Below are 22,125 nucleotides of genomic sequence, written 5' to 3' on the forward strand. Positions count from 1 at the left end.
AACCTTTGTTGTTAGGTTTTAATAATTTTCTAGCTTAGGGAGCTTACCAAGGTAGACTTTTCTTTAACAAAAATAAGTTCTTAAGACTAGACTATGGTTGGCATATAAGCAATAAGTTTAAATAAAGATCTAATTAAATTAGATGATGATTCATGCTCAAGATTATGCTTAAAATATGATTTACGATGCTAGGAACATCATTGATACTCATTTAAATGTTTCTAAGCACGATAGAGAAAGTTGGTATTTTTTAAAAAACTAAATACTTGTCGAAAGCTGAGAAAAGGTTCGATATGCTCTAAAAAGGTGAGTGGATACATCACTTTTAAATTATTTTAATATGTAAAGCTAAAAACATGATTTGATGAGTTATTTGGTTGACATGATTTTTGTTTCTATTCTTAAAGGTGAAAATATGTTTGTGACTAAACCCAAGTTTTGAAAAAGTTTTCAAATTTATATACACACACACACACACACATTATGTATTAGTTTTCAACAAGGAAAAACAAGTTGTTTCAATTGTTTTGAACCGAGCCACTACTTTAATGAGATATGTATAGATTGCATGAAGCATGTTAATTTGTGATATGTATGTGAGGCTGTTTCCATATATTGCATGAGATAGGCATGAATCTATGCTTCAGATGCTATATGATGTTATGGTGGAGGATAATATTCCCACCCATGAGTTTATGAGATGGCATAAATGTACACTACATGGGATTAAGCACATGATGTATGCTCAATTATGATACGTATGTAATGTTATTTCCATATACCATATGATGTAAGTATGAGAACATGTCTAAGATACCATATACATGACAATGTTGAATGCAAATGATGAACTATATGATGAGTATGTTAATGATGATATATTAGAATAGATTGATAGGCTACCTAGGTTAATTTAGGTTATACCATTTACAACTATGAGTGCCAAGGTAATAGGAGTTATACCATTATCATCTCTTTATGAGAATGGGAGTGAGGCAGTAAATCCATTCCCAAGTGTGCCACACTTTATCCAAATTAATAGAGGTTATACCATTAGTAATCTCAAGATAATGGGGGACATGCCATTACCAATAACATGACCCATAAAAGATGGATATTTTCATAGTCAATAATTAGACCTTAGCTTATTTGTTGACTTGGGTAATGTGTGAGTTGCTTAGTTTTTCTAATGCGTGTTATGTTAGAAATGCTTAGAACGAGGTTTCTTAGCCAAGTATGGATGAAAGGTATGACGCAAGATTGATATTAAGTCTAGATCATCAAATGGGATGGATAAAAGTTGGAAACAGTCTAAGTTGTAGGTTTTTATGAAGGAAGAATCGTGACATGAAAAGGAAGTCTCAATACCTATAAAACAGTATGCTGGAAAAACATTTTTGTGAAGGAAGTCTCAATACCCTTAGAAGAGGTATTAAGACCTTACCCAAAAGTCTCAACACCTCCTGTGAAGGTATCAAGACCTCAAATACAGAATGGTAAATTAGCCCTTTTGATGTGTTCTAAATGGTTTTACATTCAAAACTTGTTTCCAAAGGTTTATACGATTCCAAATGTGTTTGGAAAGTATTTCAAAAGCTTGATTAAGTTTTATATTCGAAGATTTAAAGATTGTGTGTTCATTTTCAAATAATTTTTAAAGTGTACTCAAAGATGTGATTTTTACTCATTTTCAAAGAGTTGATGAATGAGTATTTAAAGATCATAGATAAATGATTATTTAAATATTATATACGTGCAAAAACTCTAACCCCTTGACTTTTTTCCTTATCGTATTCATTCACGGAGTTTTTGTGACTCATATATTAATTTCTCATATTTTTGTTACAAATTAGTGATAACTTTCTCACTGCATTCAGTGTCATGGAGATCTAATTTGTTCCTCTTCTTTTGGTAGGTGATCTAGTAGCCTTTTGCAACCTAGAGGTCGTGTCATGTTTTGCTGACGAGTCAATTTTTATTTATGTTATGTTATGAATGTTGAATATGTTATGGAGTTTTAACTTTACATGGCATTGTGCATATTTTATTGGTTTATGTTTTCATGGACAAGGGCCTAGTTGAGCATTGAGGGCAAGTACATGTTTAATGTGATGATTTTAAATTATGTTTTGAAATGACATGATATATGCATGAAAGCGTTTCCACACGTTATGAGGCAGCATTCCAAAACGATGTAATGATGCTTTTCTATAGTTTATACAATATATGAATGAATGCTTAATGATTTATATGATCGTTTAGTTTATATATGAATGTAAGAGGTTTGTTTGGGTCTAACTAGCTATACTCGTCTAGGTCTATGTGTCGGTCATAGACCTCCGAGAAAGGGTTGTGACACCTTATGATATTGACGTGGAAGGTAAAAAATGAGTACAAATGGTTATATTATCATACCATGTCACCATCTTCTATTTGACATAAAAAAGATAAGTGACCAGGGGCGACTCAATAAGTTCAAATGCTTAAAGTGAAATATTCAATGAGGTATTCTTTTATTGAAAATAAAAAAATTATTAAATTTTTATTCTTCTAGCTTTTTGAGATGCAAAATTTTTATATTTTTTAAATGGCTAATACAAAATCAACAATCAAAATTTTTAATTCAAATAAATCAATTATCACATAAAATAAAGGCAATATAACAATATAATATAAATTAAAAATTAAAGTAAAAAAATCTGTAAATATTATAACAATACTACTTAATTGTTGAATGCTTATTGCAAACCGCAAATGAAGTTCACGGCTTTTTGAAAATAATAACATAACGGACTTTTTGTGTATTTTTTGGAGGAAAATTGAAGTTAAAAAAAGAAAGAAGAAAGAGTAAATAAAAAAAGAAGAATTCAAAAATAGATATTATACATTGAAAAAGAAATAATTAGTTTTATATATATGAGAAAAAATAGTTGTTAGAAATCATTAAGTATGTTGATTGGAAATAGGAGAAATAAGTGAGAAAAAAATAATTGTTAGAGATGATTAAATACATATGACCGTTAGTTGATTGAAAATAATATAGTATTCTAGAAATTAAAAAGTGATAGAAAATTAAGATTTATTAGACACATAATTAAGAAAGTGAGAAAATAGGTAATTTTATTAATTATTTTTTATTTTTATATATTTTTAATATAATAAATTATATTATAAAATTATAAGACCTTCCTAAATTGAGGGCCTAAAGCCCTTACTTGGGTGGCTTTATCTAAGGGTCGGCCCTATAAGTGACGTTTTGACAAACTATAATTAGTCAATTGTTATAAGAGTCTATTTGATCTAAATAAAAATATAAAGGTTTAATTGAACGTAAATGAAGAATAATAACTTTTTTAATTTTTTTAAAATAATTTATGAGCTTTTTACGTATTATGCCTAATAAAACATACATTTAGGTATAAAAATTGGAAAAGGTGCATTTTTGGAAGTAGTACAATTTTAAAATATACTTTTAGTAGATAACCATAAACATAGTTAACTTTTATAATAAGCTTCTTATGTCTTCATACTTCCAAGAAGTAAATCTTCCTCTTTGTGTGTGTTGGAGTAGCTTGGCAGGTTTTTGACATTAAAAAAATGAAAATTTCTTAGGTTAACTATCATCTTAAAAACACTTTTACAGAATTAGAAAGATTATTTTGATTTTTCTTGTTCCCAAGATCGATATTAAGCCTAATTTCAAATTTATGAGATAGGCAGCCACCCTAAATACAGATGGTCCCTGTATAATCGTTTCAAAATCTTGTCAACAAGATTAAAAGGCAAAGCCCAATAGAAAAAGGAACCAAAAGGGGCGTTACAATTAGAAGAAAGTAATCCATTGGTTTAATAAAAAAAATCAAAAATAAAAAACTAAATTTCTTTAAAATATAATCGAATTGATTGAACAACACCATTAGAATCAAATTATCGAAATTAATTAATATTCGATTAGTTTGATAAGTTTTTTTTTTCAAAATTTTTAACTAAATATACAAATAAGCTTTCGGAATATATCAAAAAAGTCAATTTAGTTTTTATTAATTATTTTATTACGTTCCAATAAGCTTCTAAATTTTTATTTCGAGTCAAATAAACCCTACACACTAACTGTTGACTAATGATGTCACGTCATTTTTCATGTGACATGTTGACTTATTATCTTGATGATGTTGATATCATGTGATAGATGATGTGACATAAAAAATTATTAATTAAGAATTAGGTTTTTTTCTTTTTACTTATCCAAATATCTAAAAATTAATGGTTAAGGATTTGAAACAAAAAATTAAAAAAAAAACTAATTGCTTCAAATTGATTATCATTATTTCTTAACTGAATACCATCCATCCTTCATAAAAAAAAAAAAATTAATCCACCCTTTCCATTTTGATCGAAGCTATTGTTGTTCGATTGAAAATTAGTGTAGAAAAATATGGGAACATCCATAAACAGGAAAAGTTAGGGTAGGATATGCAACATTTATAATATTGAAACTAGCAAAGGCATGTAATGTTAAGAAATGATGGTAATCAACTTGAAGTAATTAGTTTTTTTTTTAATTTTTTATTTTAAATCTTTAATCAATAATTTTTGGATATTTGAAAAGAAAAAAACTTAACTCCAAATTAATAATTTTTTATACCGTGTCATTTGTCACGTGATATTAATGTCATCAAGATGACACGTCAACATATAATGTGACAAATGATGTGACATAAAAATTACTAACTATACAATTGATTAACGGAAGTTAGTCGATAATTAGTAAGAAGAGTTTATTTGATCTAAAATAAAACTTTAAGGATTTATTTAAACGTAATAAAAAGATAAGGGTTAAGTTGACTTTTTTGATATAGTTGAGAGAGTTATTTAAGTATTTAATCAATTTTTTTCAATAATTTTTAGTAATATAAAAAAAACTATTCATTTTCACATTTTTATTCAAAATAAGTTCAACCTTACATCACTATGATAAATTCAAGCAAATATAAAGTATTTAGTATTCCTTAAAATTACTTCCATACAATAACAAAAAATTACTATAAGTTGTAAAAAATTTAGTATGAAACAAGTAAAGGGCTTAGATATTGGTCGATTTCCTTGACCAATGCTCTCCCCTGGTTACAGATGCTGACCTGGCAAACGAACTTGCCGTTAGAGCCGGGCAGCTCCCTGCTTTCTCCCTTCACAAACTCTCTCCACTGTTCACCTTGGTGGTTACATACCATCAATGAGAATCAAGAGTTGGTTAACGATGCGGCCACGATGTCGTTCAAATTAGTGCTCGTTGTTTTAGGGTTTCTGGTGTGCTTCACGACACCCTCTTACGCAGAATCGTCGACCTGTTTGATGGTGTACAAAGAAGGCGGTGCACCCGCGGTGTTTCAATCCCCAAAATGCCCTCTCTGGAAGCTTCCGAATCACGATTCCGGTAAAAGTGCCGCCACCTCCACGACGGCCCGTTGCCAATCGGCCTTGCTCCGGGGTCGAAGAAAGCACATGGAGGATCGCACTCTCTGCATGCTTGATCTCCACATTCCCTTCCCAAGTATCTCTCGATCTTCCTCTCTGTTTCTATTTACGTGTCTTTACGCTTAATTACGTCGTGTTAGGGTTTTTTTGGGTTTAACAATGTGTTATCGGAGAATTTTCTTTTACTAGTAACTCTGCAGTGTTTAAGAAAAGAAAAGGAGAAATTTATAATGCAATTAATTAACAGTTCATATGCTATGGTTCAGAATGAGAATGAATTTGCCTATAGCGGTTCTTTTGTTAAAGCTTTATTACTTTGGGGAAAAAAATGGAACTTTTTTTAAGATTAAGGTTATGAAGTTTTGACTTCTAATTAAATGCTGAGTTTGATTCTAGTGACCCTAATCAGTATAGCGATGATATTAGCTTAACTCAAAGAAGGTTGAATTGTAAAATAGGGGAGAAATTTTGCTAAACTAGACATAGATTAACTTCAAAGTTTACTACTGACTTAGTGCTCTTGTTGGGACAATTTTTTTAAGAATGATCTTATTAAATGATGAATGATTCTATACTTTTGCTGATTTTGTGATGGTTGAAGAAGTTTGTACATATCAATGATTTCATTACCTGTCTTAAGTCTCATTCTATTAGTTGTTTTAATATTTTGCTATATTGCAGCAGGCAAAATGGGTGTCAAGCAAGTTACAGTCGGAATTGTGGCAGTTTTTGATGGTCATAATGGTGCTGAAGCTAGTGAGATGGCTTCAAAACTTTTACTGGATTATTTTGCTTTGCATACATATTTCCTTTTGGATGCAACATTTTCTGTTATATTGAAGAGACCCTCTGGTAGATTGCCAAATATGGGAGAACGGGATATTGTTTTTCAAGTCCTTAATTGGGATGAAGAACTTGGAGGGCATGAATTGAACTTTGAGAGGTGCTTTCATGTGTGCACGCAGAAATCTGCATGTTTCAATTCCTTGTTTCACAAAAATGGATATAGCTGTTTTATTATTGTTGGTGATTTCTAATCCCAGGTATGAATGCTTGCACAGATTTAAGTTTTCAGTCCCAGAAAATCTTGATGATTCTTTCCACTTGGACATATTGAAGGAAGCTTTGTTGAGGGCAGTCCATGATATAGATGTGGTATTTTCCAAGGTAAGTTCAATTAGTTTTCTCTTTCACTTCTTCTGGACTGTGGCATTAAGCTTTTATATTGATGTGATTTCAATCTGTGAAGGAAGCATCTAGAAAGAACCTTGGTTCAGGTTCAACAGCGACAGTTATACTGCTAGCAGATGGTCAGATTTTAGTTGCTAACATTGGAGATTCAAAAGCCATTCTGTGTTCTGAAAAATTTCTTTCTCCTGTTGAGGCTAAAGGTTAGATGAATCTTTGGTTGACACTTGAATTGATTAAAATATCCCTAGGCTCACATATATTTTCTGTAGCATGATTAGAATATTTTTGTCCCTCCTCCTTCCCTTTAAAAAAGTTGCTGATTGAGTTATGTTTATGAAATTACATCATTGCATGTCAGATTGTAGAGTATGATATATTGCAGTTAGATTTTGTTTTTCTATATTTACAAGAACATGGTAATGGTTATTCATTTCATGGAGCTTGCATATTGCAGCATCTTTATTACAATTGTACAGGGAACAGAGGCGCAATGGTGTTGTTTCACCTTTAAGAAATTTCAACTTTAAATTGACTGCATCCAATGGACTACTACGTTATATTGTCAAGGAACTAACTAGAGATCATCATCCTGATCGAGATGATGAAAGGTCTCGAGTAGAAGCTGCTGGTGGCTATGTTGTTGATTGGGGTGGTGTGCCACGTGTGAATGGTCAGCTGGCGATTTCCCGTGCTATTGGTGATGTATTATTTAAAAGGTGATGTTCTAAATTGGAAGAGTCAGTTTCTGTGAGATTTCATCTAGCTTACCTTCATTTATCTTCTTTTTGACATTAACCTCATGAAAATTTTGAGATTATGGCATGGCATAATTCAGCTGAAAATGCTTAGAATAAAACTAAACTTGCTGGTCAAAGTCGACGGACATCTTGGTAATTTTTTTATGAAGAGAGAGTTATTTTCTTATGTCGGTGCATGGCTCCATGTTCATAAAAAGGTGTTTTATTGTGCATATATAGGTTTCTTAAAAGGTTCTTTTTTATATGATAAAGCATGTGCAGTGTAATAGTGTAAAAATGAAAGTGAAAGGAAGAAGGCTGTATAGGCTTCACAAGGGTGCTCCCATGGTAGCTTTTTCCTGCTAGAAATGTATAGATTTGGTATTTCCTTCCTGAAGTGTACAATTGTGAATTCCTGATGAAGCATGTCAAGCAGCAGGTTCTGCTTTAATGTCATCTTATAGTTGTGATTGGATCTTGCACTGCTTCATATGGGGGCAGATGAAGACAGGAGCCATACCCTCTTCCTTGGCAGATTGTTGTACTGTTTTTACATAATATAAAATGATTTGCTTTATTTTTAAAAAATCTGTTAAAATTGACATATTACTAAAAAGTGGAAAATATCCTGATTTGATGTATGCAAAGATTAATCTTTTGCTATATATTATTAAAATAGTACATAGTTATGTGTGTCTGTGCTTTCTAATTTACTTTTACATTCTGTTTGTTTTGCAAATCAACAGTTTTCTTTTAACATCTTAGTTTTTATATTTTAAGAAAAGCTCTTTATTCTCAAAAAATGTATTAAAATTTTTCTGTGCATTTTCTCCAGTTATGGTGTTACTGCTGCACCTGAGGTGACAGATTGGCAATCTCTGACTGCTAATGATAGTTATCTGGTGGTTGGCTCTGATGGCGTATTTGAAAAGTTGAGCTTGCAGGATGTTTGCGATTTGCTTTGGGAAGTAAAGGCTCACGGAACTATGGGATCAGGGCTATCTTCTTCATGCTCACTTTCACTAGCTGATTGCTTAGTCAATACTGCCTTTGAAAAGGGCAGCATGGACAATATGGCAGCTACTGTGGTTCCATTGGGATCTGCTTATCATTCTCAAAGCTTGCTGAATGAGAGGTGTGGAAGAAAAGGGCAGAAGGAATTCCCATCTAATGGACTACAAGAGTTCATTTATGAGCGATCAGGCAAGCATCTTGTGGTAAACTTTCTTGTGGATTTTTTTTGAAAGGAATGGGAACTGACTGAATTTATTTGTAATTTAAAGAAATTTTATGTAAAGAAAGTTTAATGAGAACTAAAGGAAGTTTAATGAATTTGACCTTCACTACCTGGTTCAGGAGAGAACTAGTTGTTTTAAGTATATGCTCTTTCAGTTTTATGCATACACAAATCAGTTTAAGCTCAGAGCCATTTAGCTAGCATGTTTGTTTGAAATAGCCATCTTCATTGGTAGAGAAAATACCACTGCAACAGTGTCATCCTTCCTTGCATTCGTTGTTAAACTATGTTCTTCTCAAGGTGCAGGCTTATTTATTTTCTGTCTTGTTTAGGTAAGGTTTCCTTGCATCTGTGTAATGGGCATGCTTCCCATTTAATTGCATTAGTCATTTATCTTCTCAGTTCTCTTGAAGAATCTTGTTTACATGCTATATTCTTTGGCTTCTTTAGCTGTATGGTTTTGAACTGTAGTTCCAAGATGCATCTTAGTTTTTTAAATTTTATTTATTTAAGAAGTTTGCTACTATGACTAATAATTATTTTCCACTTGTTAATGGGCTTGTTTCCTTTTGCCATCATGATCAGGTAATGGTATTATTGCTGATCTACTGCAGTTGGAACATACTCATCCAATCAGAACCAAGTTTAGCAGGTTATTGGTAAGGCTGAGAAGCTAATGTGTTTCATTTTTTCTTGCTATTTTCTTTTTTTTTTTGATTAGGAGATACATTTCCATTTTTTGTTTCCATTCTGAGAGAGATATCTAGGGGGTGTTGAACTTTTAAGAGATATTGTCTGGTTAAAGACTCAGTTCTACTTTATTCCTCCTCCAGTTGAATAGCTTTTCAAGTCATGTAAAGACCCTAAACTGCTGTTAAATATTGAGCTGGCAAATTTTTTAGGTGTCTATGAGCTCTGAAATTGGCATTCACTATCCATATTGGCAAGAACTGGTGCTGTTCCATTTTAAAAGAAATATGTTGCATGAGAAGAAAATAAAACTAAATAGAAAGTAGGGAAACTCTACTTTGATATAAGTGTGCCTTTTTGTTTTATCTTGCTTCTTTCCTTCTCTTCTGAGAGGCTCCCGGATCTTATTTTCTTGTTGGGTTTGACAGAAAGAATTTATCAATTTATCAAAATCTCAAATTGTACCCACCTATGAGTTAGGTTCTCCCTGTTTTTCCCTTCAAAGTCTATATTTGATGACCCTGACTGTCATTTTCCTTTGCTTTGTGACAATATTAATCTCTTACATGTTTTAATTGGAGCTTAAACAAATTTCGATTTAGTTGTCATTATTACCCTTTTAAGACATTTAGGTGTAGTATGCCTTTGGTGTTAAGGAAATTTGACCTTCATACTGGTTGAGTCATTGGAGTTGATTGAGACGATGGAATCACTATTGTAGGAGCTTGCACCATGGTGTAGTAAATGCTTGTGTATATGATTTTGTTTGTTTTTTGCTATCTAGGTTGAAGGAAAACGTGGCAGTTATGGCTGTTTTTATTTATTTGAGAAGCTTGACAATGATGTGGATGATACAATTCAAACTCGAAAGGAAGATCAGGAAGATTATGTGATTGGTGTACGCCATGCTTTACCTAATGCCTTTGAACAACCCTGTGGTATGTAAAGTTTTCTTTCTCTCTTTTTTATATTGGATATTGGGCTGGGTTGGCTAACCCTTTGATCCATTGCCTGTTTGATTTATTTGGTTGGTCTGAAGCATATTGACTTCCTTAATGTTCCTGAAACCGATAGTGCAATGTCACAATACATGGGCAAAAAAATTTTTATTCTTTCAACTTTTTGTTAGGTGGACCTCTAAATGTGTACAGTGATCGGAGTTTATGCTTAAACTTTGGGATGACTGTTGATGGAGCTAATGATCAATGTGTGAATCCAGAGAGCTTTGCTAGTTTCCTTGGTTTGCTTGAATCCATACCCTTCCATGATACTAGTTCAAGTTATGGGTCAGAAGAGTATCCAATGCCAGATTCGAGGTATATTCTTTTCCTTACTTAATGCTTTCCTCCCCCTTTGGCGTTACCTTGGTGATCTTCCATGGCATTGATCCTCCCTCACTGAATTTAAAGGCCTTAATTACCCTCCAAAATCTTAATAATGTTGGATCGCCTCCTTGGCAGTGATCTTTACACAAAATTGCCCTAATTGATGCAAATATATGTAAAACAAATAAACAGATATTTATATATTTATATTCGTAGTATTGTCATTTATTGATTTATTTATTTTTCTTCAATCTATGTACATATGGGTTTACATCAAATTAGAGATTTTTTTTTATTAAAAAAGACATGGACTACTTTTGCAAGGATAATATTCTGATCCTACCATTTTGTTTCTAATAAGGTGATAGAAAATCACCATGGATAGGATCACTGTATTCTCCATTTGCAAGGACAATGGATCCCTAAAAGTTTTGGAGAACAGAATTGGAGGAAATTAAAGTATCTCTTGTTGGCATATTTGCTCAAAGGACCCTTTGATTTTTCCCTCAAATTCCCAATATCAAATGTTATTCTCTTTAATCCAAACAATGGATAAAGTTTGATCATGTGCTATTTTGTATGTTTAAAGTGATTGGGTTTCCTCCAATCAGCATACAAAGGGTTAAAAAAAAAAGACAATTGATTGTTCTTTATTGTCATTTCACCATTATGACACTTGTACTTTTACTTTTATTAGGTATGTACTAAAGAAAAGATTTGGTCGTGGTTCTTATGGTGAGGTGTGGTTGTCATTCAGTTGGAATTGCCATCAAGGCAGTAATGCTTCAAGCTGGAGTGAAGAAAACCAGAACACCATTTTTGGTGGCAGTAGTTCATGTAGTAATACATCTAGCCATGATAGTAATGCTGGTTTTCCTGATGGCAACTTGTTTATTCTGAAACGCATAATGGTAAGCCATTCTGGAGGTTTTTATGTTTGTTGAACCCATCTTGTGCAATGCCATTTATCTTCCTTGAAGGAGTGTTTGTTTCTACCTTGTTTATGACTGTTTTGTCTTAATACATCTTATGGTTTAGAGTTGTTGCCTTTAAGGTTACCTATGTTGCCTTGAGTTAGACTATTGAAAGAGGTGTTATTTTGGTTGGGTTGTTTAACGAATTTGTTGCTTTTTCATGTTTCTGACCTTTCGTCTAAACACATTTTGAATTAAGGAAATTTCTGTCTACTGATTTTTAATGTGTTTTTATTTTGGAGGATAAAATTTTGAAAATGATTTTGACATTAATCCAGAAAAGGAAAATGGAAAATGATTTTGATTTAATGTAGTCGGTTTCCCTATTACAGGTGGAGAGAGGGGCTTCAGTTTACTTAAGTGGTCTACGGGAGAAGTACTTTGGTGAAGTCTTCTTAAATGCCTCTAGAAATCTTGGAAGTTTTCCTTCAGCTGAAGTGTTGGAACCTTTCTTGGAGGAATCACAATCTGTTTTCAATGACCCATTAGATATGAATCCAGAATTAGGAATCACTTGGAGTTCTGAAAAAATTGGATGGCACAAGGCTGCCTATGAAGAAGGTTTGAACCATATTGCAAGATATGTAGAGTCATTTGAATCGCGATCTAATGAAATATGGCTTGTATTTCATTATGAGGGCATGTCACTATCGAAGCTTATGTATACTGTGGAAGAAGCAGAAAAAAATGCAACTGAAGAAAAGGTTGAAGAAGTAAAACAAGTTCAGGTATTGCGTCCATCAAAATGGTGGCATTGGTTGAAGACAACAGAAGAGGGACATGAGGAAATGCGCAATCTTATTCGACAGTTGGTACATCTACTTATGAATTTCAGATTTAAGTTTAAACTGTCATGATTTTATTGGTAACCCACTGATTTAAAATTGTTATCATTCATTCAAATTCCTTCAAAAATTTCCCTGAAATGAATTAATGTTAAGCGATAAAGGAATATTCATTTTAACCTCTAGATTTCAGCTGTCCCCTTTTCCCTTACCTTTTCAAAAGATATAATCCATTCTCGTCCCTATTTTTCCTTTTGCAGCTCTCATCTTCTTTCTGTTTCTTTTTCTTTCATTTAATGACATGGAGGTTAAATTTATTTCTATTCTTTTGTTTTTGCAACAAACTTTGGTCAAGTCATATAGTACTACAAGCCTTTGACTCAGTTTGAGCACTCTTGGCTATATCCTTAAATTCTAGCTCGACTTAGTGAGCAGTGCTCTGTAAAACATAACTAGTTCAAATCTCAACTTAGTACAAAATGTGGCTTATATTGTTTTCTATGAGAAGTTTTTCGTGTACCAATATACATTCTCCCTCCACTATCCTATATTTACTTTTGTTTGTTTTAACTGCTGTCGTCATCTATGCCTTCTGTTTTGATTTGCACAGTTGGTAGCACTGAAGTCCTGTCATGATCGCAATATCACCCACAGGGATATCAAACCTGGTGAGGATGGCAATGCCTTGTTTACTATGTTGTTTATCATGTATTATATATTTAAAAGTAAGACTTAGGATCTTGTGAAGATATCTATCAACTGCCATTGCTAGGTCCAAGCTTTAGTTTTTGGTCCCATTGGCTTAAAAGATTTGTATTTGGGTAAATATTATACCTCTTGGATTTCCTGTTGACACACTAATGACACATATTACATAAGTATAAATTATACCTTACATTCGGTGCATTGTTTTTAACTAGTCTATTATGTTAGGATTGACCATTATTATTTGTGCTTGGAGGTGTACAGTTAGGAGTGTATGCTTCTATAGCATGCGCTGACTGTTAAGGGGATAGGGCTGGGATGAGAGCTGTGCATCTCAATGGCATTGCTCTTGTCTACTTTTGAGGATGCTATGGTTTTATGTTAATAAACTAGTATATGTTGTCTTGTGCTTAATACTTTCCACTATCCGTGTATCTTTGCAAAGCATATAAATGCTGGACTCATAGTTAAATATTGCCATCTACTGTCAAAAACTTTTAGGAGTTCCCTTGTCCAATGTTCTGCATTCATATCTGCAGTGATAAATGATCAGGATAAAATGATATATAATGATCCCTTTGTTTCTTCAATTTTCCTATCACCTTTTGGGAAAATTATTCTATTGACTTTGTGCTAAATTGTATGCTTTTCATATTGCTTACTGGAAGAGAACATGGTTATATGCTTTGAGGACCAGGAGACTGGGAGATGCTTGAGAGGAATTCCAAGTGGAGATAAGAATTTTACCACTAGAATGTATTGTTGTTCATATCTCATTAATACTGCTTTAATGCTCAATTTGCTTCTCTTTTGAAGTTGGTGTGCATGCTTTACGCTGTTACTCATTGCATTGTATTTAAATAGTTGAAGCATATGTTTGTAGTTCTCCAAGGTCTCATTTCTTAGCCTTACGGTGTGTTTAATGCATATAGTAAGTGGTTGCTCCATATTGGAATAATAAGAAAGCACTCTCCTCATTTCTTTTATTTCCTGAAGACTTTAACCTTCATGAGACCTTCTGTGTGACCTCGAATTCTCAAAATTGATTGAGCAATAATTCATTGCTTTGATATTCTAGTTAAGGTGCATTATGCTGCCATTTTCAGTTGCACAGTACATACGTGTTTCACAATTTCTCTGTTACTACACTTATGGTCAAAAGTGCTCTCTTCTTTAAGATTTGTTGACCACTCAAGTTCTAGTGATTTGCATATCAATCAATGAATGAAACTTGAAGTCAGGTTTTAGCCCTTTGTTTGTATGAGTGTGTGTGTGTTTGGCTCGCATGAGCTTATCTTTTGAATACTACAAGTGAACCTTTTTCAATGAATAATAGCATATGAATTTCAAAAGGTGATGCAGCCATTGGAGACCCTAATTCATTACTCTTTGTTTTCAATTTTAGCATTTAGGACTTTAGAATATGAATTATGGGTATTTTGTTGTTAATAGGAAAGAATGGTTTTATAAAATGGTTAGCATTTGCAGTTGTGGCAAAGTTTATGTCCCACTATAGTGTGTGGTGTGTTGTTAGGTCTTGTTATAATCAGGTGCTTTGAAAACCATCCGAGTTACAAATTGTTAATAATGCCTTTTTCACCAATTATTTAGGCGCATCATTGACTTTGGAAGTGCAATAGATGGGTTTACAATGAAGCATTTATATGGATCAACTGGCCCTTCTAGGTGTGTTCCTGTTTATGATCTTTGTCTTTTTCCTTATCCATGGTCTTGTTTCCAAAAAGAGAAAAGAACGTAATATCTACTCTAGTCTTTCCAGATCTGAGCAAACTCATGATTATAGTCCACCTGAAGCTCTTCTTAATGCTAGTTGGTATCAGGGGGCGACAAGCACTACTTTGAAGTATGTCAAGATGCCCTTTCATCATTTGTCTCTATCCAAAGTTCTTCATCCACACTATGAAATCTGTCTCAAAATTCTTGATTTAAGTTTTGTGACTTTTGTTTATTGAACTAGTATTGTGATTTTTTGAATTATGTTGACATTGTAATAATTGTTATTTTGACAGATATGATATGTGGAGTGTGGGTGTTGTGGTCTTAGAGATGATCTTAGGGTCACCAAATGTATTTCAGATAAGTGCTGTAACACGTACTCTGCTAGATCATCATCTTGAGGGTTGGAATGAAGGCTTGAAGGAGCTTGCTTATAAGTAAGTTCAACTCCATGTCTTCTCTTAGACAATGATTTAGAAATGGCTTTCCTTGAATATGATGTGTCTCTAGCAAGGTACCTTTGACACTTTAAAGGTATTCTGAGAGCAGGACTCTCTCTACATGGATAAGCCGATTAGTCTACTAACCTACTCTTTAATGCGTACAATCATGAATATCAAGTAGCTTAAATTGCATCTCTTCTGTAGGATGAATTTGAAAGATATGAACTACATGCTAATTTCTGAATCTTCCTTTTTTTCTTTTGTTGAACAAGGTTGACAATGATCCTTTTTCAGTTTTTGATCCTTTATCTTTTTCTATAATCATAATTGTTGAGTTAGAAAAAAAAAAAAGAAATATTGTGGCCAAGTTATTTTGGACATAGGCTTGTTTTATAGGCCCTGTAGTATCAGCGGAAGAAATTAGTTTCTTAAAAAGGTTTTATGAAGTTATGCTGTAATTTGAGCTTCTCTTCAGTTTAAGCTTCAAATGGAGGGTTAAAGCTTAGTTGTAGCTCTGTCGGTGACAAAAGTGAGGGTGTTAGAAGGGTAACTAATGAAAGCTGGCAAATTCTTGGGCTTGGGGATGTTAATGCTGGCTATGTTGGTGTCTTAGAAGAATTCTGCAGAAGTTGGTTTGACGTGATGCATAGGTAAGTTTTGGGTGAGAACTTTACTGGAAAGAAAATAACAAAAAGATTGAAGAAATTCAGTTCTCTGCATACACCATACTGTCTTAAAACATTCTTCCCTTTGTTCTTCTTTTTGTTGTTGCATTTTTCTTGTCCTTTACTTTTTTGACCACTTTAATAATTTTTTGTTGATCAGTTAATTTTGGGTTCACTCTGGAGGTGGAAGATAGGATAATGTGAACTATGTGTTCTAAGCACCTATGAATCTTATGTATATGTTCTCCTGTGTTTCTGATAACTTGTATAGCAAATAGGCTTGGATATGTCTAACTAAATTGTTTATTTGAAACAACCAAGAAGTTTTATTCTGAAAGCTGTCAATCTACTGTTATTTTTATGTTTGTGATCACATATGCCAAGAGAGTATTTTCTACTTGAAAGAATTGGTGTGTAGTATACTTCTAACCCCGGAGTTGTGGTTTCAGGCTTAGATCATTCATGGAATTGTGCATCCTAATCACCGGAAGTTCCTCAAAACATCATCGTGCAATGAACCGAGTGAGTTCCGTCCTCTTTGTTATATAGGTTCCCTGTGTATCCTATTGCAAGAACATGTTGTTAGTAATATTGCATGGTAATATATTATTTGATATTTTGTGTACAATTCCCATTCTCATTTATTTGAAATTTTCACATTGGTTAGGCTATTAATCAAGTATAAGTCAGTTTCTATGATTGACAAATTGGTTAAATCGATGTGCTGATTACTGATGTTTATATTTTCTTTTTCAATATGAATTCAACCTTTTTCAGCATTATATTGGCTTTTTGTCATCTGACCAGCAATTAAACCATTTATCAGTAGAATCCCTCTTGCTCTGGTTTGATGTTTTCAATGTAGGTGAAGAATTTAATTGTTTTTTTTTTTTTTTTATAATTGGGGAAGGGGGGATTCGAACCCTGCTCTTTAGGCAGGGGGATTATGCACCAACCAATGAGACAAATGCTCTGGTGCAGGTGAAGAATTTAATTGTGATGCTTAGTAATGCATAAATTTAGTCTGTCACTCTGCAGAAATTAATCCAAATATCAAATATTTATACCATATAATAGTGGCACAGATTGCATAATGAACAATTAAAATTATTAAATAATGAATCGTCCTGAACATTATTTTACTCTTTTACATGCTTAATGCTACTTAAGTACTATCGCATGGTAATATATTATTTGATATTTTGTCTTCAATTCCCGTTCTCTTATTTGTTTGAAATTTTCATGTTGCTTAGGCTATTAATCAAGTAGAAGGCAGTTTCTATGATTGACAATTTGGTTAAATTGACGTGCTGATTGCTGATGTTTATAATTTTCTTTGTGAATATTAAATCACCTCTTTTTCGATCACTATATTTACTTTTTGTCATCTGACCAGCAACTAAACCATTTAAGTAGAATCCCTCTTGCTCTGTTTGATGTTTTTAGTGTAGGTGATGAATTATGTGATACTACCACTAGATATTGGTGATATGACCTGTGTAAGCTAGTAAATATGAATATGTGAAGCATGTACTTAGGTCCAAATGTTGTCATGTGATAAAACAGTAAATAAAATCAAGGCGATAGTTCACAGCATTACAAGGGAAGTTAGTGATGCATAAAATTAGTCTATCAATCTGCGGAAAATTAATTCAAATATCGAATATTTTATATCGTTGAATAGTGGCTCAGATTGTGTATTGAATGGTTAAAATTGTTAAATAATGAATCATACAGAATTTTATTTTCTATTCTTTTCCATGCTTAATGTTACTTCAGTTGGAATGCCACCATTCTATTTCTTCTGGTGACGGTTAATGAAGGCCTTGTGATCAAATTTTAAGTCATAGTTAAAGACAAATACTGTGTGTTAGAAGGGATGGTGCTCTGTCGATGCCTTTATTAGTCTTTGTTTTCCCTGCAATGAGGTTGATTTTCTATGTTTAGTGGTTAACCACATCGATGGATATAGGGTGGCATTTCACCTGCTTCCTGGAAATGCTCTGAAGAGTTTTTCTCCCATCAAATAAGGAGTAGAGACCCTCTTAAGCTTGGGTAAGTTTCTTGCTCTCTATAATATTTGAAGTGCACATGATTATCTGATTTTGTGATGTTTCTTGGTGTTATTCGCTTGTTATATTCCCCCCCCACTTGTTATATTTTTGTTCAAAATTATCTGCAGATTTCCAAATGTTTGGGCTTTGCGGTTAGTGCGTGACCTGTTGCTCTGGGACCCTGTAAGCTTTCAGATTTATAACTTCAATGGAAAATGATTGATGCATTTTCTTTTTAAAATTTTGTGACACAGTATATTAAGATAAAATGAATAAAACTTTAATTTGTTACCTTTCTTGTGCTGTTACAGTGCTTTCATATATAAACGCATATGGTGGGGACTTTACAAATGTGTTTTAATTTTGCATTTTAGCAAGAACTTTGTGGTGGACTGCAGATCATATGTTTTCTTCATAATATTCATAGGCTCAAATTGCTTTTAAAGAGAATAACTACTTACACTTTTCAATGTTCTTTGAAGTAGTTAAGAGCAAAAGAAATAGCTTTTAGGTTTGCTATTTCTGTTTGTTGGCTTGAGAATAGCAAGGAGTTATGATTCATTTGTTAATGAAAAAACATGATAAAAATAGTTGAGATTTATAAAAAATATTCTCGAAAACTATAATTTAACTGTAAATGCATATAATTTATTTTTAACATACTTGTGCAGTTCTTTTACATTATATATAATGGCATATGGTTATTTTTAGCAATGAAAGGTAGTAGTTGAGGTGTGCTTTCAACTGTCTTTAGAGAAATATGTCTTTCCATAGTGACAGTGGTTTCTGAGCATCATATGCATTTATATCTCTTCCTTGAACTGGTAGGATGTTTAATGGTGAATGGGCTCTAGATGACAAATGAAGCAGCAATCCTTATAAAATAGAAGTTCTAGTGCAATTTATCTTTCTACTTGTCTTTTACTAGTAGTTTTTGTAAATGTGATGTTTTTGGGTTTGAAATGCATTTTGTATTTTGTAGGATGATCGGTTAAGTGTTGATGATGCTTTGAGGCATCCTTATTTCCAACCTCGCAAAAGTTGACAGAAGTACACAGGTCAACCATTTTTTTCTGAAGTTAACCATTTTCCTTGGGAAGTACGTTTGTCACTAATGTCTAAACATGGAAGACATGCATTTAGTTATGTTTGATCCAAGAAAATTGAAAATTTGATCCATTTTGAAGATCAAAGTGATGAAATAGATGGAAGGTGGATTTATCCTGAAGTTTCAGTCGCCAAGTTCCTTGCAACACAGAATGCTTGAGTTCCAGTGCCATTAGATCAAGTTGGATGCTATTGTGGCACCCAGTAAAGGATCCTATGTCATTGCCGAAGTGATGACCACAAGGTATGCCGGTTATCTTGTGATATAAATGTTCTTGGGTAAAATATGTCAAATACTGGCTGAAACATCTCAGATTTAGCCTAGTAATAGTGGGTTAACTTAGTATGAGGTCTAGACTTGCATCTTCTACACAGGCATTTTGAACTCAGGTGGTGGCTGTGTCTCATGGCATGTGCAATTACTTGTGGTTTGCTCTTAAGCGGTTCCTCATCATATGTGTGTGTGTGGATTGACACTAGTAATCCATATTGTTCTGCAACTGTATATAGTTTGTATATATTGACAGTGATTGGGGAGGCATGTAGAGAGAGGAGAGGGCCTTGTGCTGGGAGTATTTTATATTCGGGGTTGCTTATTCTAGATTTGTGATAGTCTTGCCTGGTCTTCATAGGCTTTAATAGTCAGATCAAATTGTTGTGAAAAGTGGATAAGTTTTGTGATTGGCTTTGATAAAAGTTATTGTTTTTGTGTTTTGTTTTGTCAAATAAAAAATTGAAAGTTCATACGACACTAGGTGGGTTAGCAGACATCATATATTGGACTCTTATAGCATGTTTGGTTGGGGGAATGGCTAAGCCATTCCCCTTTTATTCTCAAGGAATTTTTATTCCTTTGTTTGGTTGGAAAATGATTTAAGGAATAGCCATTCCTATGGAATGGCTATTCTTCAAAATCCTTTAAAACCAAGGAATAGCTAATACCACCCTCCCCCATGGTATTAGCTATTCCATGGTTGAGGAATAAATTTAAAAATTAATAAAGACAAAAATACCCCTTACAAGTTTGAAAATTTACAACTTTATTAGTATAAAATATTATTTTTCTCTCTCTCCTCTTTCTCTCACTTGATTCCAATTTTTAATAAAATATTAATATTAAATTATAAATAAAATATTAATATTTAAATTATCAATTATTAATAAAATAAATTATAAATTATTCCTATTTAAAAACAAAATAAATTAAAAATAAATAAACATAATATCATTTAAATTAGATAAACAATATTAATAATTAAATCATCAATTATTAATATTTAAATAAATTACCAATTATTAATATTTAAAAAATAAAATAAAAAATTAATCATAATAAAATTTAAATTAAATAAAATATTAATATTTAAATTATCTATTATTAATATTTTAAATAAATAATCAATTATTAATTTTCAAAAATAAAATAAAATAAAATAATTGATCATCATAATATTTAAATTAAATAAAATATTAATATTTTAAAAAATAAATAAATATTAATATTGAAATTATCAATTATTAATATTTTAAATAAATTATCAATTATGAATATTTTAAAAATAAAATAAAATAAAAATTAATCATAATAATATTTAAATTAAATAAATGTTAATATTTAAATGATTTATTATTAATATTTTAATTAAATTCTAGATTATTAATATTTAAAAAATCTAATAAAAATAAAATGTCACATAAATAATAAAGGGTGTTTTTGTCTTTTTATTTTATATTCATTTCTTATTCCAAAATTATTGTTACCAACCAAACACTACAATAAGTCATAATAATTATTCCTGTTCTATTCCCTTTGTCATACCAAACTAAGTAATAATTATTCTATTCTATTCCTACCTCATTTTATTCTCACATAATAACTATTCTATTTCATTCCCGTCTATTCCGCCAACCAAACGTACCATTAGTTGTTAGAAAGGCAGATTGCTTCCTGGGCTGTTTGCTTTATTATGATATTAAAAGTATTTATCTGGACACTATCCTTTCCTCTCTACTGCGGAATATGCCATGACATTTGTTCTTTGTGGATGTTGGCCAAGGTGGGGTTCTCTCTCTCTAGAGACCGGTGACTCAGGTATGTGCCGTCCATATCGCCGCCCCGAAACAAAACAGAGGGCTGCGGTCAATGCGGGTCTGAGGTAATAAAAAAGCTTCTTCACTTCACCCTTGAGGTAACGCGTGGTATCCACACGCTTTGTGATGGCCCCGTTCGGTACCAACAGTACGTACGGTGCTTTAACCCTGCTTTCGGCCTAGTCCCTTGGGCAAAGCACTAACACTGCGATTGGGCTCAATCCAATCGCACCTGGGGGACAATTCTACCCCCGTTATTTATTTAATTTCTCCTATTTGGCCCCTCTAGGCCCTAGCTATTGTAGTTTGATGTGCATCCTGCCGTAACTGGTTATTACTATATTTAAAATCACCGTTATAGGCGGATTCTAGTCTCTATGTCAAACCGAAATCAGAGAAATCCAATCCTCGTCGCTATTGTTTCTTATAAAAACCTTTTAGCTATTTTTAATATTTGTTTGTTTGTTTGTATGTGTGTACAGTTTCCTTTTTATGATGGAAGATTAACGCTGCATTGTCTAAATTACGTTGCTTGTATTGCTAAACGCTGTTTTTGGTGTTTGGTATTTTAGAAAGTTGTTATATAAAGTAAAAATAAATGAATGTAAAAAAAATGCACATAAATTATAGTATTTGCTATTGTTGTTTATATAAAAATTATTAAAATTATGCATTGTTATATCAAAGCTAGTTTATGGGAATTTCTGTTTTGGAAGAGACGAGCTAGGTGAGTGAAGAATAGAGATATTACCTGGATATCAGTCCGTTTGTATGACCGACAACTGTCAGCACATCATTGCAGTCAGCAAAGCAAATAGAATGGGGGTTTCATTACACCACTTTGGAGTTGCCGTTGCCATTCGAGGAGAAATCATTGCAAACAAATTCCTAAATTCGGATATTGCGCAT

The 22,125-nt window shown here is 32.6% G+C and overlaps 1 protein-coding gene across 13 annotated transcripts; it reads left to right on the forward strand.

Moving 5' to 3' along the window:
• The first annotated feature begins 5,094 nt into the window (after nucleotides 1-5,094).
• Nucleotides 5,095-21,687, forward strand: LOC18613280 (kinase superfamily protein). Of its 13 annotated transcripts, XM_088802916.1 has the most exons (22): nucleotides 5,095-5,551; nucleotides 6,157-6,418; nucleotides 6,537-6,642; nucleotides 6,725-6,866; nucleotides 7,121-7,382; nucleotides 8,239-8,606; nucleotides 9,226-9,299; nucleotides 10,115-10,268; nucleotides 10,460-10,646; nucleotides 11,353-11,566; nucleotides 11,962-12,441; nucleotides 13,025-13,082; nucleotides 13,788-13,875; nucleotides 14,731-14,805; nucleotides 14,891-14,983; nucleotides 15,150-15,293; nucleotides 16,414-16,486; nucleotides 17,937-18,019; nucleotides 18,147-18,201; nucleotides 19,001-19,076; nucleotides 19,206-19,369; nucleotides 21,183-21,687. In XM_088802916.1, the coding sequence occupies exons 1-20, from the start codon at nucleotides 5,131-5,133 to the stop codon at nucleotides 19,061-19,063; spliced, it is 3,402 nt and encodes a 1,133-aa protein (XP_088659042.1). In that variant the 5' UTR covers nucleotides 5,095-5,130; the 3' UTR covers nucleotides 19,064-19,076; nucleotides 19,206-19,369; nucleotides 21,183-21,687. The 13 variants fall into 13 exon arrangements, with proteins under 13 accessions (XP_088659042.1, XP_088659041.1, XP_017979330.2 ...); XM_088802915.1 differs by having other exon boundaries at nucleotides 19,001-19,369; XM_018123841.2 differs by having other exon boundaries at nucleotides 14,900-14,983; nucleotides 19,001-19,369.
• Nucleotides 21,688-22,125: the final 438 nt, after the last annotated feature.

Source organism: Theobroma cacao, chromosome 1 (genome assembly GCF_053813885.1).
Source record: "Theobroma cacao isolate CCN51 chromosome 1, ASM5381388v1, whole genome shotgun sequence".
NCBI lineage: Eukaryota > Viridiplantae > Streptophyta > Magnoliopsida > Malvales > Malvaceae > Theobroma > Theobroma cacao.